Source organism: Nyctibius grandis, chromosome 4 (genome assembly GCF_013368605.1).
Source record: "Nyctibius grandis isolate bNycGra1 chromosome 4, bNycGra1.pri, whole genome shotgun sequence".
NCBI classification, from domain to species: domain Eukaryota; kingdom Metazoa; phylum Chordata; class Aves; order Nyctibiiformes; family Nyctibiidae; genus Nyctibius; species Nyctibius grandis.
In genome coordinates, this window is record NC_090661.1 from 104,971,511 (window position 1) to 104,983,613 (window position 12,103).

General features: G+C 42.8%; 1 protein-coding gene across 2 annotated transcripts in view; it reads left to right on the forward strand.

Moving 5' to 3' along the window:
• Positions 1–12,103, forward strand: part of INPP5A (inositol polyphosphate-5-phosphatase A) — a 208,902-nt gene that overhangs the window by 101,262 nt on the left and 95,537 nt on the right. For both annotated transcript variants that reach the window (XM_068398292.1, XM_068398293.1), the window contains exon 5: positions 9,973–10,036. In XM_068398292.1, coding sequence (XP_068254393.1) covers positions 9,973–10,036 — 64 coding nt within the window. The remainder of the gene's footprint in view (positions 1–9,972; positions 10,037–12,103) is intronic.

The window sequence follows — 12,103 nt, forward strand, 5'->3', positions numbered from 1 at the left end:
CATTTTGTTAGTCCTAAGAGCAGGAAAATGAAAGCTCCTGGGACCTCATTTTTTTCCTGAAAATGTACTATTGGTTGCTGTGAGCAGAGACACCTCTCTGAGGTATCCATAAAGACCAGCTCTGCCAACAAGTCTCTTGATTCAAGCATCTAAATGATTTGGGATTTAGATGTCTTAGAATTTTTAAAACACTTACTCCAGTCTGTCATCTAGACAGGTCACAACCTTTTTAAAACCTGAACAGGTAAGCCCATTTGAAAATATCTAAATCTTGGCAATGAGTCCAGAAGTAAATAGTACAAGCTATAAAACTAAACATAAACACTCATGGATTACTTGTTTCCTGAATTACATTTAATTCAACTACTATAAAAACAAAAAAATCAGAACGTATTTTTTAATATTTGGATTTTTTTAGTGGTAAATTTGTAGTGACTACTCCTCTTGATAGTTCGATGGTCACAGTTAAAAGAACTGTTCAGAAGAAGTAAGAAGGAAAAGAGTGAGGGGGCGGTGCTAGAAGTTAAAGGTATGTCTGGTGCTGCTAAACTACGACTTAACAGGAAAGATTGTGGCATTAGTTGAGAATGGTTAGAAATCACACTGCATATTCTGACAGCTCATTGAAGCTGGAAACATGGCAAGCGTGAGGTTATTCAGCTGGCACAAAGTAGTCAGAAGTGTAACTTCACTGCCTGGCTGCAACAGTACGGCTGAGAGGGTCAGTTTGAAAAATTGGCAGGTCCATCAAATAAATAACTACAAAGAAATTATAACTTTTAAAGTCAAACCAGCGTGTGGAAATTAATCTAGAAATACAGACGTATCGTTGTAGGTATAGGTCTAATATAGTAAACAAATGATCAGGATTTGGGTGGACCTAGTGCTAGATACCCTTTTTTTTTCCCCACCAGCTGTACCCGCAGGCTTCTGCTGTCAGAAGTCTCCGCTGCTTCAGCAGCATTGAACTGGGACATGGTCACTGGAGAAACTGGTAAGATACTAGCAATTGGGCAAGCAAGTTGTGGTACTGCAAGCTGCCTCTTTACAACATAGGTATGTCTATATTATGATGCGTAACATTGTTTTAGGGTTTATGGAGTAAGATAGTCTTCAACACCAGTCCTGCCAGTGGTTTTGCTCTTCTCAAGTGAGTAGTTCCATTTACTTTAATAAGAGCATCACGTGTAACTAAGCAGATATTTTGGATACAGACCAAGTTACAGTATGCTGAGAGAGTTTTGTAAGTTTGTCACTGACTGTTTGGAGCCCACTCACTTTTACACTTTATTAAAGGTATAATTATTCAAATACTGTTGAAATTAAGCCGATACCTGTGTTTGAGATACGCAGCTGCAGAAGTAATGTGTAATTGTTTGAAACGGTCTGGTTCGGGCTCCGGCTGTCTGCACGTCAGGGGGACGAGGCCTGCTTGGGGGGAAGCTCAATAGCAGTTTAATTGTATGTACTTTAGCTGATAAGTCTAATTCAGGAAATGATAAATTGCTGGACACCTAATTTGTTTGCAAATAACAAGTGATAGACTATTTTATAATGAGTTGATCTGTGTACCCAGCCTGGTTTTTTAACCTTGAATGAATAATAGACATTTAGTGTTGATTTAGCCACACTGGATCGAGTAGCCCGTGATCAGAGCTGACAAGCATATGCTTTAACATCGCTCCTGGTTTGCAGTTCCTTTGTCGGTTGCTGTTTGAGGTGTTAGAACCAGGCTGCCCTCGCGTCGTGCCCTTCCTTCATTGCTTGAAAAGTGACATTTGCACCAAAATTAATTTTTTTAAGGCAAACTTAGGGCAGGTGTTTTTGCTAAGTGTTTCTGATCTGCCCCAGAGACCCAGGGCGGCCTGCGGCTCGTTCCTGGCGCAGTCCGGGGCCGGTGGGCCGTGGCTGTCCCACCGCAGGGCTGGCTGCGGCCATAGGCCCGGCCCAGGGGAGCAGGCCCCGGCCTGGCAGCGGCGGGCGGGCGGGGGTCACTGCAGGCCCGGGGCCTGCATGCCCGCCGAGGGGCCGTGGGGAAGGTTCTGTTTGAAGTCCCTTGCACTGCGCTGCGACATAAGTGACGGCCGATAAGGCGTCCCCGCACGGCACCCGATAACAGCGCTTTTGTGCAACATTATTGTCTGCCAGTCTGGAGCCGCTGCTCGCTCGCTGCGCTCCCCTGGCCGAAATGGGGCGGCTAATAGACTCCGTTTTACTGATGTGAAACTAATACGTGCTCTTGATGGTCAGGTTTATAAATATGTAAAATATTTTTTTAATTGTTGTTAGCAAAACAGGCAGGTAATCAATAAAACTGGGCCTGGCAAACACACTGTTGACACACGGCATGGCCAAAAGCACTGGTAAGAGATAAGGGCTTCCTGTCAGCGGTGCCCCGCGCTAATTAATATTCAGACATTGTCATGTTCGATGATAAATGAATTCCTTGAACTATATTGATATAGTAGGTTAAACATTGAAAAAGTTGGGTTGAACTTTGACTTTAAATATTCATTAAAGCTAATTATGGATTTTATGACTACATGAATTACAGTTTCTGTGTCATCATTGGCAATTTATTTTGAATTTATTTAAAGCAATCTTTATATATTAGCTTTATCACATTTAGTGAGGTAATGCAGTAAATGTTTACTCCGTACAGTAATTAAACTTTTATTCAGGTATTTCCTTTATGCATTAAATTTCCACAGTTGAAATGATGTGCTTTAAAAAGAAATTATATGCCAATTACTCGTTAAAAAAATTATAGCTGTTTAAATCTTCAGGCTTTTGTGGCAAGATTTCTGTACAATCAAAGGAATAGTGTTTTTAATAATGCCAGATGTGTAATCCATCAGAATCAATTTGTTTATCTTGCCATCAGTACCAGTTTTTCCAGATGAGTCTTTTGGCGTGGAATGATGAAAGAAATTTCCCATATTGTACCGAGTATCATTCTGGAACCTCATTCAAAGCAGTGAACATTTAACTTCAGTCTACTAACAGGGAGAAGGTATCTAGTTTTTTCTCTGTAATACATTTTGGAGGGGAGATGGAAACCTCTTCCAATTAACATGAGCTAACTGTAAGTTAAATCTTGCTATCTGTTCCTACAGCTGGTAGTACGGTTCTGTACACACACATGGTAAGAACAGTCAAGTACTTCTGTCAGTCCTGAAAAAGGGCATTTTGTTACTAACAGTATTGCCGTGAGATAATCGCTGGCCTTTTCACCGAGTTCCTGAACATTTCCGTAAGGGCCGTTCTCACAAAAGCTTTCAGAAGCTGGGATGTATTTGACTGTGTACTCTACAATTAGTGGTTGTGATATTGAAAGAGTTTCTAGGAGTTCACACAGGAAATTTTCCCTAGTCTACCTGTAGGATTTTGTGTGCAGGTCTAACTGATTTTAGGAGTGTTAAACCAAAGCTATTTAGTTATAACGTACAGGGGAGATAGAAGAATAATCGGCCATCAGTTTTAGCATTCTTGTGCATTTCTGAGCTACTTGGCCAAGCTAAAAACTACTGTTGTTCGTGACTGTCCTGTCTGACTTTCCACTGGGATGCTTTCTGCTGTTTTAGTTAGGGTGTGTATCTATATGTATTCATGCCTGTTCACAATGCTTAAACTCCTCTATGAAGCAAAATGTGAGTAAATTTAAACAGAGCCGCCAGCAGTGACTGTGTGGTATTTCCTCACGGCCACGGGTATTACTGTGAATTGTGTGTGTACTTACGGGAGTAACTAGGCAACTCAAACTCTGATGAAACACTTTCTGTGCTGGTAGCTCCTGGCTCTGCTCGTAGGGTAGAAAGCTGCCTGGCTGGTCATCAGTCCAGAGAATTACACCCGTGGTCCCTGTGACTGCCTGAGGTTGTGCTGATCTTCCTGAGCTTTCAGAAACTTCTGGTATTACTGAATCCGAGGTGATGTTGATGATACAGTTACAGACCCAAGGGTTGGCAGGTTGGCCAAAAAATTAAGACCTTTCTGATGTGAGCCAAACTGTGAGCTATCCAGTCACCGCTCTGCGACAGAGCTACTGAAATACGGTTTCCAAGACTAGTCCATGTTTGCAGAGATAAGCAGAGAAGACTGTCCTGTTCCCTTCACTTCACTCCAGTAGGACGTTACACGTACAGCAGAGCGTGTACCATCTCCTGTTCATTTCTTGGTGCAGTACAACTACGATTCGGGTTCAGAGTGGCTAGTGAGAGCTTGCTGCGCTGTGTCTGAGCCTTCATCTCAGGAATGAGGTTGCTCTCAACGCTTGAGATGAAAGTCAACAGGTTCATCCGTTCAGCGGGTAACTGCGGCACTGTCGGGGGGGGGCCTCAGTTGCAGAGCACGCGTCCTCCCCAACTGTACACTAAAGTTAACTTTGGTGACCTTCAGGGCACTTTATTTTTCAGGCTCCTACTCTAGAAAGGCTCTCGTAGAGGGCTTCACTTTTTGCAGATCGGCTGATTCGCTGTTGTGCATCACTGACGTAGGTGTAGCAGAACCGGAGAAAGTAAGATACAATCCACAGCACGACTTCTGAGGTTGTGTTTTGGTAAAAGCACCTGCTTACAGACGGCACAGAATTTGTGCTAACAGCAGAAGTAATCAATTTAACAACCCTTGAAGCGGAACAAATAATGCTTTTCTTTCTATGCATTTGAAATTTTTAAAAGTTGAACTGTTTGGGGCAGTTTGTAGTTTGTAGTGTGTTTCTGTATTATATTACTCAGATACTGTATGTACTGCTGCTACTGTAAGTGCCACTACTTCTTTCCCCAAGGACTATTAAAATTGTAAATAAGAAAATAAAGCAAAGTTCTAGAGTTCGAATTAATATAATTTATCTTTATTGTTAAACTGTCATTTTATGAGAAATAAATTGAATAACATAATCTCCTCAACAAAAGGGCCTAGGCGTTAGGCCCTGAAAGAAAGTTCCTTTTTACTTATATGTCATTGTGTTGGGGCAGTGAATTGTAACTGCACTCCATTATTTTTACAAGCTAACATTTATGTACATAAACCTGATTAAGTCTATAACAATGCGGAAGATAGTGATAGCCGTAATTTCCATTCCATTATAGCTTTGCTGCTTTTCAACGGTGTGTTTAGAATTACACAGTCAAAGCCTATCTTAATGTTAGCAGTATCAGTTCCTGAAACTGTTCGGTGTTACTTAATCACTATCAGGGAGTCTTTGTGCACAATTAGTTGACGCTCAGTGCTACAAATGTAGACTATCAAACCGAACTTGTGCTGCATAATTCTTCAAAATTAGTTGTTAAAAATGAGTTTTAAACTGCAAGAAGTCAAGCAGTGAGCAAATCAGGATGCTCAGAAATAAAGCTGTAGCTTAAGCACAAGTGGCAGTACTATTTTTAATAGAATTATGGCATCCAAATAAAACAGCTCTTAGAGCATCTTGATTCTTCTTGGTTTACTTGTTGACATGTTACGTAGAGAAGCTTCAGAATTCATAACCCTGTCACCTAGATCTAAATTTTCACCTGTCTTTAAAATCACTTCTGTCTGATTTGGGTAGGTCACTATCTCCAAATATTTTCTTCTAGTGAGCCTTACATTTCCTTCTCAGCTGTGGCAAGGGGAATTCCAATGCGAATAAAGGGAAAAAAGTTTATGCTGAGGTGGTCAAACCCTGAAACAGAGGCTTCAGAGGGGAGGCAGGCTCCAGCCCTGAAGATCCTTGAGTGCCCTGGGCAGTGCCCTGGGCAGCCCAGCTCTCAGCCCTGGGCTGGAGACCCCAGAGCTCTCTTCCAGCCTGCATCACTCGGCTACCCTAGGGCGTGAGGACAAGAAAAGCTCCCTTAAAAACAGTGTTTAGATGTTTTAGCTGGGCTGAATTGGCCACGTTACTGACGTAGCCCAGGGTTTCCCAGTCCAGGATCCCTCTTTCATTTGCCTTTAAATTTTTCAGACTTGAGGCACTTAGGATGCTATTTCCCAGGTGCTTGCCAAGGCTCATTTTTTTTTTCTTCTGAAGACCATATAAGGAGCTGAAATAAAGCTATATCCTTATACTGAGTTGTTACAGAGTAATATTATATAACAAAATGTTATCTTTATACATGTCAGATTTTTCCCTGTGCATTGAAGAAAGAGATGGACCAGCTGGGAAGAATTCAGGAAGAGTAAGAGGGGAGAGAGTGACTCAAGTCTAGAGAACATGACTTTAATGCACTCTGTTAAGTTAATAATAGCTCCTGGTAAAATAGAGTAATCGTATTTAACTAGATTTTATAACTGAGAACTCATCCAGCTGTTTATACTTCCCTTTTTTTATGATACAGATATATATATCAGATTCAAGTTATTTAAATTTGATGTAATACTTACGTTCTAAGCTTTTATCTAAGGTCAGCTCTCTAAATAAATAAGCAGGTAAGAGCTCAGCTGTAGTGTCCTTCCACTCAGTACTTTACTTCACAGTCGACCACGCTGATTTCGGTAGGATAAAAGCTGCCTGTGTATAAAATGCATCGATATTAAGAATATAAGATGCTTATGTGTAAGGTGAAATCCTGTGATGCAGAGCCGTGTTGTGGGACACCTGCTCGTCCCCGTCCCTGTGCCTGCCTTCGCAAGGCCACGTGAAGCACGGGTACCACAGCCAGGCCCCGCGCTCTAACCCCATCCCAAGCCCCTGCGTTTGACCAGCCGCCCCGTAATCTAGTTTTATCAAGAATTCTGAAAATACCTTTCTCCCATCCGTGTTTTCCCGCGGTGATGATGCGTCTGAGCAGTGCCTACGTGCGTTCAGAGAAGCAGGAACTTGTAACCTAGGATTTGCTGCCTGAGTTTAGGAAAATTATTTTCCACTACAACAACTGAATTTTGTTGAATATGCACCTGTAGCATGCACATGATTTTAAGACTTCTGTGTAGTTTTAGCTCTCTGAGAGACAAAATATACTTTTCTCTACAAAAAACCTCTCTCTAAACATATTGCTATTTAAGAATAATCTCCTGGTTTTAAAATCCAAAGGCCAGAGTATCGTGAAAGTTTAGCTTAAGACAGCAGCGTTTTCTATTGCTAATGACAATTTCTTCACTTAGACATTAAATATCGGGTGGCAATGTTTTTATCTTGTACAAGGATTTATTTTTTTTCTGGCAGTGTGTCCTTGCTGCAGGATAGTTAACCTTGAGTCCTCTACACCAGCGTCTCCTGCATTTTCTTATTTGCCTCTTCCATGTTATAAAAAAGCAAAGCAGAGACCTAAAGGAAGCTGCCTGGGTCGCAGGGAAGTGTGCTCATCAATTAAATGTGTGACAGTGTTTTCTGTTGGATGGACTAATATGTCAAGGAGATGGGCAGGACCTCATGTTTGTGCTTTTGACAAATCAGCAAATGTTTAATCTGTGGATGTGCGGCGGCTCATAAATAATGCAGCAGTCACTGGACCAAAACACTGCTCTGCAGGAGGGTCTCTGTCGTTGTAGGACTAAAAGACAAAATGAAACTAAATCATCCTTTTTGTTTAATGCTTTGCTTCCTTTATACTTCTCAATAAGTTTATCCAGTGTCAGGCTGTTCCCCCCCAACTTCTGTTGAGTGCATCAGGTGTATTTAAAGGCTCATCAAGTTCTCATTTAAATTTTATACATTTTTTTATATTCCACTCCAAAGTCTGCTCACTTGATTTTCCTTTACTCTCTTCTAATATGTGAGTTTTCTCTCAGTAACTGGAGGAAAACGGTGTATCATGACTGTGAAGAAGTAAAATCAAGTAGCAGGCTCAGCGTGCGTGTAGGTGTCTCGGCCTGGGCACCCCGGGTTAGCCGCCTGACAGGACCAGGAGCGGGGGTCACTGCTGTGCGGATGGGAGGAGAAGACCGGAGCAGGAAGGCAAACAGGACTGTCCGTGTTAGAGAAACTTTGTAAGCTTTGGGATGGGGGGAAATTCCAGGAGGTTGTGGAAGCCTTTGTCTGCAGAGGTTTTCGGTGCAAGTTAGAAAATTGTTTATCAGGCATGGCCTAAATGTGTGACTGGCGAACCCTGGAAAATGTTCTGGTGGAGGAACTGTCCTTTCTGTGGTGACAGGGTTGTCTTTCTCTGTTGCCTCTCGCGTGTCTCTCAGACACAGTCACTAAACGCGTGGGTCTGGGATGCGCTGGGTCCTGCCTGGGTGTGGGTGCTGGGCCCGATGAGGGATGCCCAGCTCTCCCTGACGTGGCAAGCCGTGCAGCACTCCCTCGCCAGCCTCTGCAGGCTCTGCCGTGGCCGTCTGCTGCTGGCATGTGGCCGTGGGCGTGTTACCTGCCGTGTTTGAGAACCACCTCTGGGCTAGGTGGTCTCTTGCGCTTCAGGTCTCCATTTCTTTATTTCACTGCCGTAAGACGCTGCGATTGCAACAGGCGTTATTTTCACTCTGCTGCGCTGGTGCGTTTGGAGCACAGAGCCGTTGGTGCCAGCTGCAGCCGAGTTCCCCCAGCCCTTCGGTAAACTGGACCCCAGAGGGCTGAGAGTGGGTACCCAGAGAATGAGGGATGGGTCGTTATTAGGTGTGGGAAGCTTGGAGAGGATTTCCTCATGTCTCACGGGAAGTCTGTGGCAGAGAAAAGGGTCCCGGAATCCCCGGTAGGCTGGGTGCCGTCCTCCCCAGCTGGACAGCACACCAAGGTGAAGGTGGGTGGCGTGTCGGCCCCGTCCGCGTTGGGACCAGAGTGCTTGTGCCTGTGCAGCTGGGGCTGTGCTGGAGGGGCATCCTGGGCAGAGGGGCTTGCCTCAGTAGTGCGCTGAGGATTGAGATCTCGGAAACCTTCAGAAACCAGGAAAGTACTTAAGTATTTGTAAGGAAGAGGCACTAATGTTTTGCTGAGTGTGGATGGATTTCGGTGTGCTTTTAAAATCAGTTTGCTGACATGGGAACTTACACACTTTTTTGAACGCGGCAGAGATTACTTCTGTGTTTACATGCCTTACTTGGTCATGGACTAACCTTTAAAACTGGAACAGAATTCTGTAGTTGGGTTAGGTCGCTGTTTTGAAAAAAACTAAAAAGAATAGTTGCTCAGGACTAGATCAGCAGGAGGAGTTACAACTCCTATCTAAAACCAAACTGTGACCACATAGTATTTTATTTTCGGTAGTAACACAAATTTTTCATGTATTGTTGCGGGACTAAACTCTACTTCAGCTTACACTTCAGTTCTGCCACTGTCGAGAAACTTAATGTGTATTCAGGCATCTAAGCCTCTGCTAGATATAGTTATATTCTTCAGGTCAGCGCACAGTGAGAAAATACTTGTCTCTGTAGGGTGCACACGGAAGCTGGGAGTAGCGGTTGCTCTCCAGGGGTGGCTGGCAAAGATGGACGTGCTGTGCTGTTTGGTCATGGTCGGTATTGCCACAACACCTGGGAGCAGGGGAAGCCGTACAAGCGTGTGCAAATATTCCCAACACTCCTGGTAGATGTTGTGTTGTGCCTGCTCTGCGGCTGGCAACGTCATTCGCTCCGCACAGCTCGGGAGGAAGATGGAAAACCTGTGACCGGCTCTCAAAAGCTATTGAATCTCTCAGCCCTTCTCTTGCTTCTGCCTTGCACCGTCTCCAAAAGCATTTGTTTTGCTCTGAAAGTGAATCAGAAATTGTCAGGCTTTCATAAAAGAATTGTGGGGATCTGTTCCGTGTTTAGAAAGGTACTTGTCTGTCTTGCTGCATCCATCTGTGCGATATTTCTACAAGAACACCTGGTAGTTGTGCCCCTACCATGTTTAGGCAACTGTTAAGGATCTTCTCTATAATGGCTTATGAAACTTCAGAGAAACAACAAAGGAAATTAATATCTTTATACATCTTAGAAAATGTAAAAATTAGTAATTTATTTATTAGTATTTAATTTCTTCTGTTTTTTCAATTGGAAAGCATGATACTTTTTTTGTTTCAGTTAGCCAAAGTAGATTTTTTTTTTATATAATTTCTTGTTTTATTGTTGTTTTTACAGGCTCTAGGAAGTTTTTACTTTCTTCATGAATCTTTGAAAAACATCTACCAGTTTGATTTTAAAGGTAAGTGAGGGAATTAAATGTTAATTGTCAATTGGCTTTGTACATCAAGGCAGCTTTTCTGTCGTCTTTTCTGATAGTGGTGCCTGGCGGTTTTCTCCATGATACGCAGACTTCTGTCTAATGCATGCAAGGCCATTGGTGGCAGACGTTACTTTTCTTACCTTTTATAGACCTCTTAGAAGAAGTCAATGGACTGGGCACAGGTTGAAAACCGGAGCATTAATCATTCCCATGCAGATGGACCTTTGGATCCATAGAGATCCTTTCAGAAGAACTCTGAATGGCCGCAGGCTTCTTCCCTGTAGATCAGATATAGGCCAAGACCTTAAATGTCCAACAGTGATGGTCATTTTGCAAAGCAGCTGAGGTAGATTTATGGCTTAAATTACTTTGGAGCAGTGCAGGTCAGTAGGAGGGTGTCATTGTTTTTAACCCACATTGATCCATCAGGTTGGAGGTCTTGGTAAATCTCAGAAGTTTAAAAGTAATGCTGGGCGATGTACATTAAATATTAGAAATAGCATAGAAAATTACTGAATGCTTCCTGAGGTGTACGTAGAAAAGATTATATAAAATTTATGTTATTTCAGTTGAGAACAGTCTGTATGTTAAATACAAAAACCTTCTGAGCTTCATTTAGCTTACTGAACTGAATCACATTAATGCTACATCTGGCACCCCATTAATGTGAGACACTGTTGAAATGGTGGTAACTATGGAGTGAACTAATTGTCGTAATTATATATATTCATTATTTTTGTTCTCAGTAGAGACAGATTTCTCTCTGCTCGTGTAATTGAGGGTACAGGGTCTTCCATCCCTGAAATATTTGAACATATATAGCAGTTCAAGATTTAGCCAACATAAGTCCTCCTGTCATCATCGGTTTCGATGCTGAAGGAAAAATTTAGCTGAAATATCACAGGCAGTTCAGAGTAGATTTTATTTCTGAGAGACTGGAAAACTCAGTAGTGATGTGGGACTTCTAATGAGGGGTCACGTCTAGTCTTTCTCCCAAAGTAAATAACGATAGAGGATGTTCCTTGTCCGATGGACTCTGTGCAGGGGGGAAATACTGGGGAAATGGACGTTGCATGTGAAGCCAGGTGTCCAAGGCGTCACCCCAGTCCTGGACCGACCAGCCGGCTGCTCCGTTGTTAGTGACTGTTTATTCCTTTTGCCATGTGAGTGGCTTTGTGTGTCAGTGATACGGGAACTGTATCTGCACACCTAACTCCTGGGCCCACAGCTTCATCGCAGCCGCGCGGGAGGGTAGCAGTTTCCCTCTGAATTCCACCCGAAGTTCCCTCCCGCGGGTCATAGGTGAGACGTGTCCTGCTCTGGTGACATCTGGCAGGGTGGCAGGACAACTGTTTGAGGAGAAGGGGAGCTCTCTGAGTTTATTAGTCATGTATTGACAGCTTATTCGCTACTGTATGGCTTTTTAACGAGAATACAAGAAGAGTGAGGAAATTAAAGGAAAAAGTGTCGGGGAAAATAATTGCTGTAAAAGAAATAAGCAGATACTTATTCCAAAAAATAAATGCTTTAAATGTTCAGTGCTTCGTTTTGCTTGGCAAAACCTTAGCAAAGCCAGAGGAGGTGTGAACCATGCACATAAAGATGTTTGCCCCAGTCATCACTTGGAAAGAAAAAGCCCTTAATAAAAATCCAAGGAAAGCTGGTGCTACCCTGAATCGGTGTTGTAAGTCACCTGCTGTTCTCTTAATGGAGAGCAGAATCAGTCTCCCCGTGTAGTGTTTGTAAAATATGGCCCTGAAGGCTCCCATCTTTCAGGGGAAGCGTAAAACTTGCCTCTTCTCTCATGACTTTTGACGTTTTCACAGTGTATTAATCTCCTAAATCCGAGGAAAAATCCAAATGGATACAAACGTTCTCTGCACAAAAGTCATTATGAAATTCTGGCTCTGCTCAAAAGCATGCAAAAAATGGGTGTTTATATACGATTCGATATTCCACTAACATCACTGTGTCTTTTCAAAATTCACTGCACAGTTGGATGTGACTGAATACAATCTTTGGAAAAAAAAGATGGTCTCTGTTTTT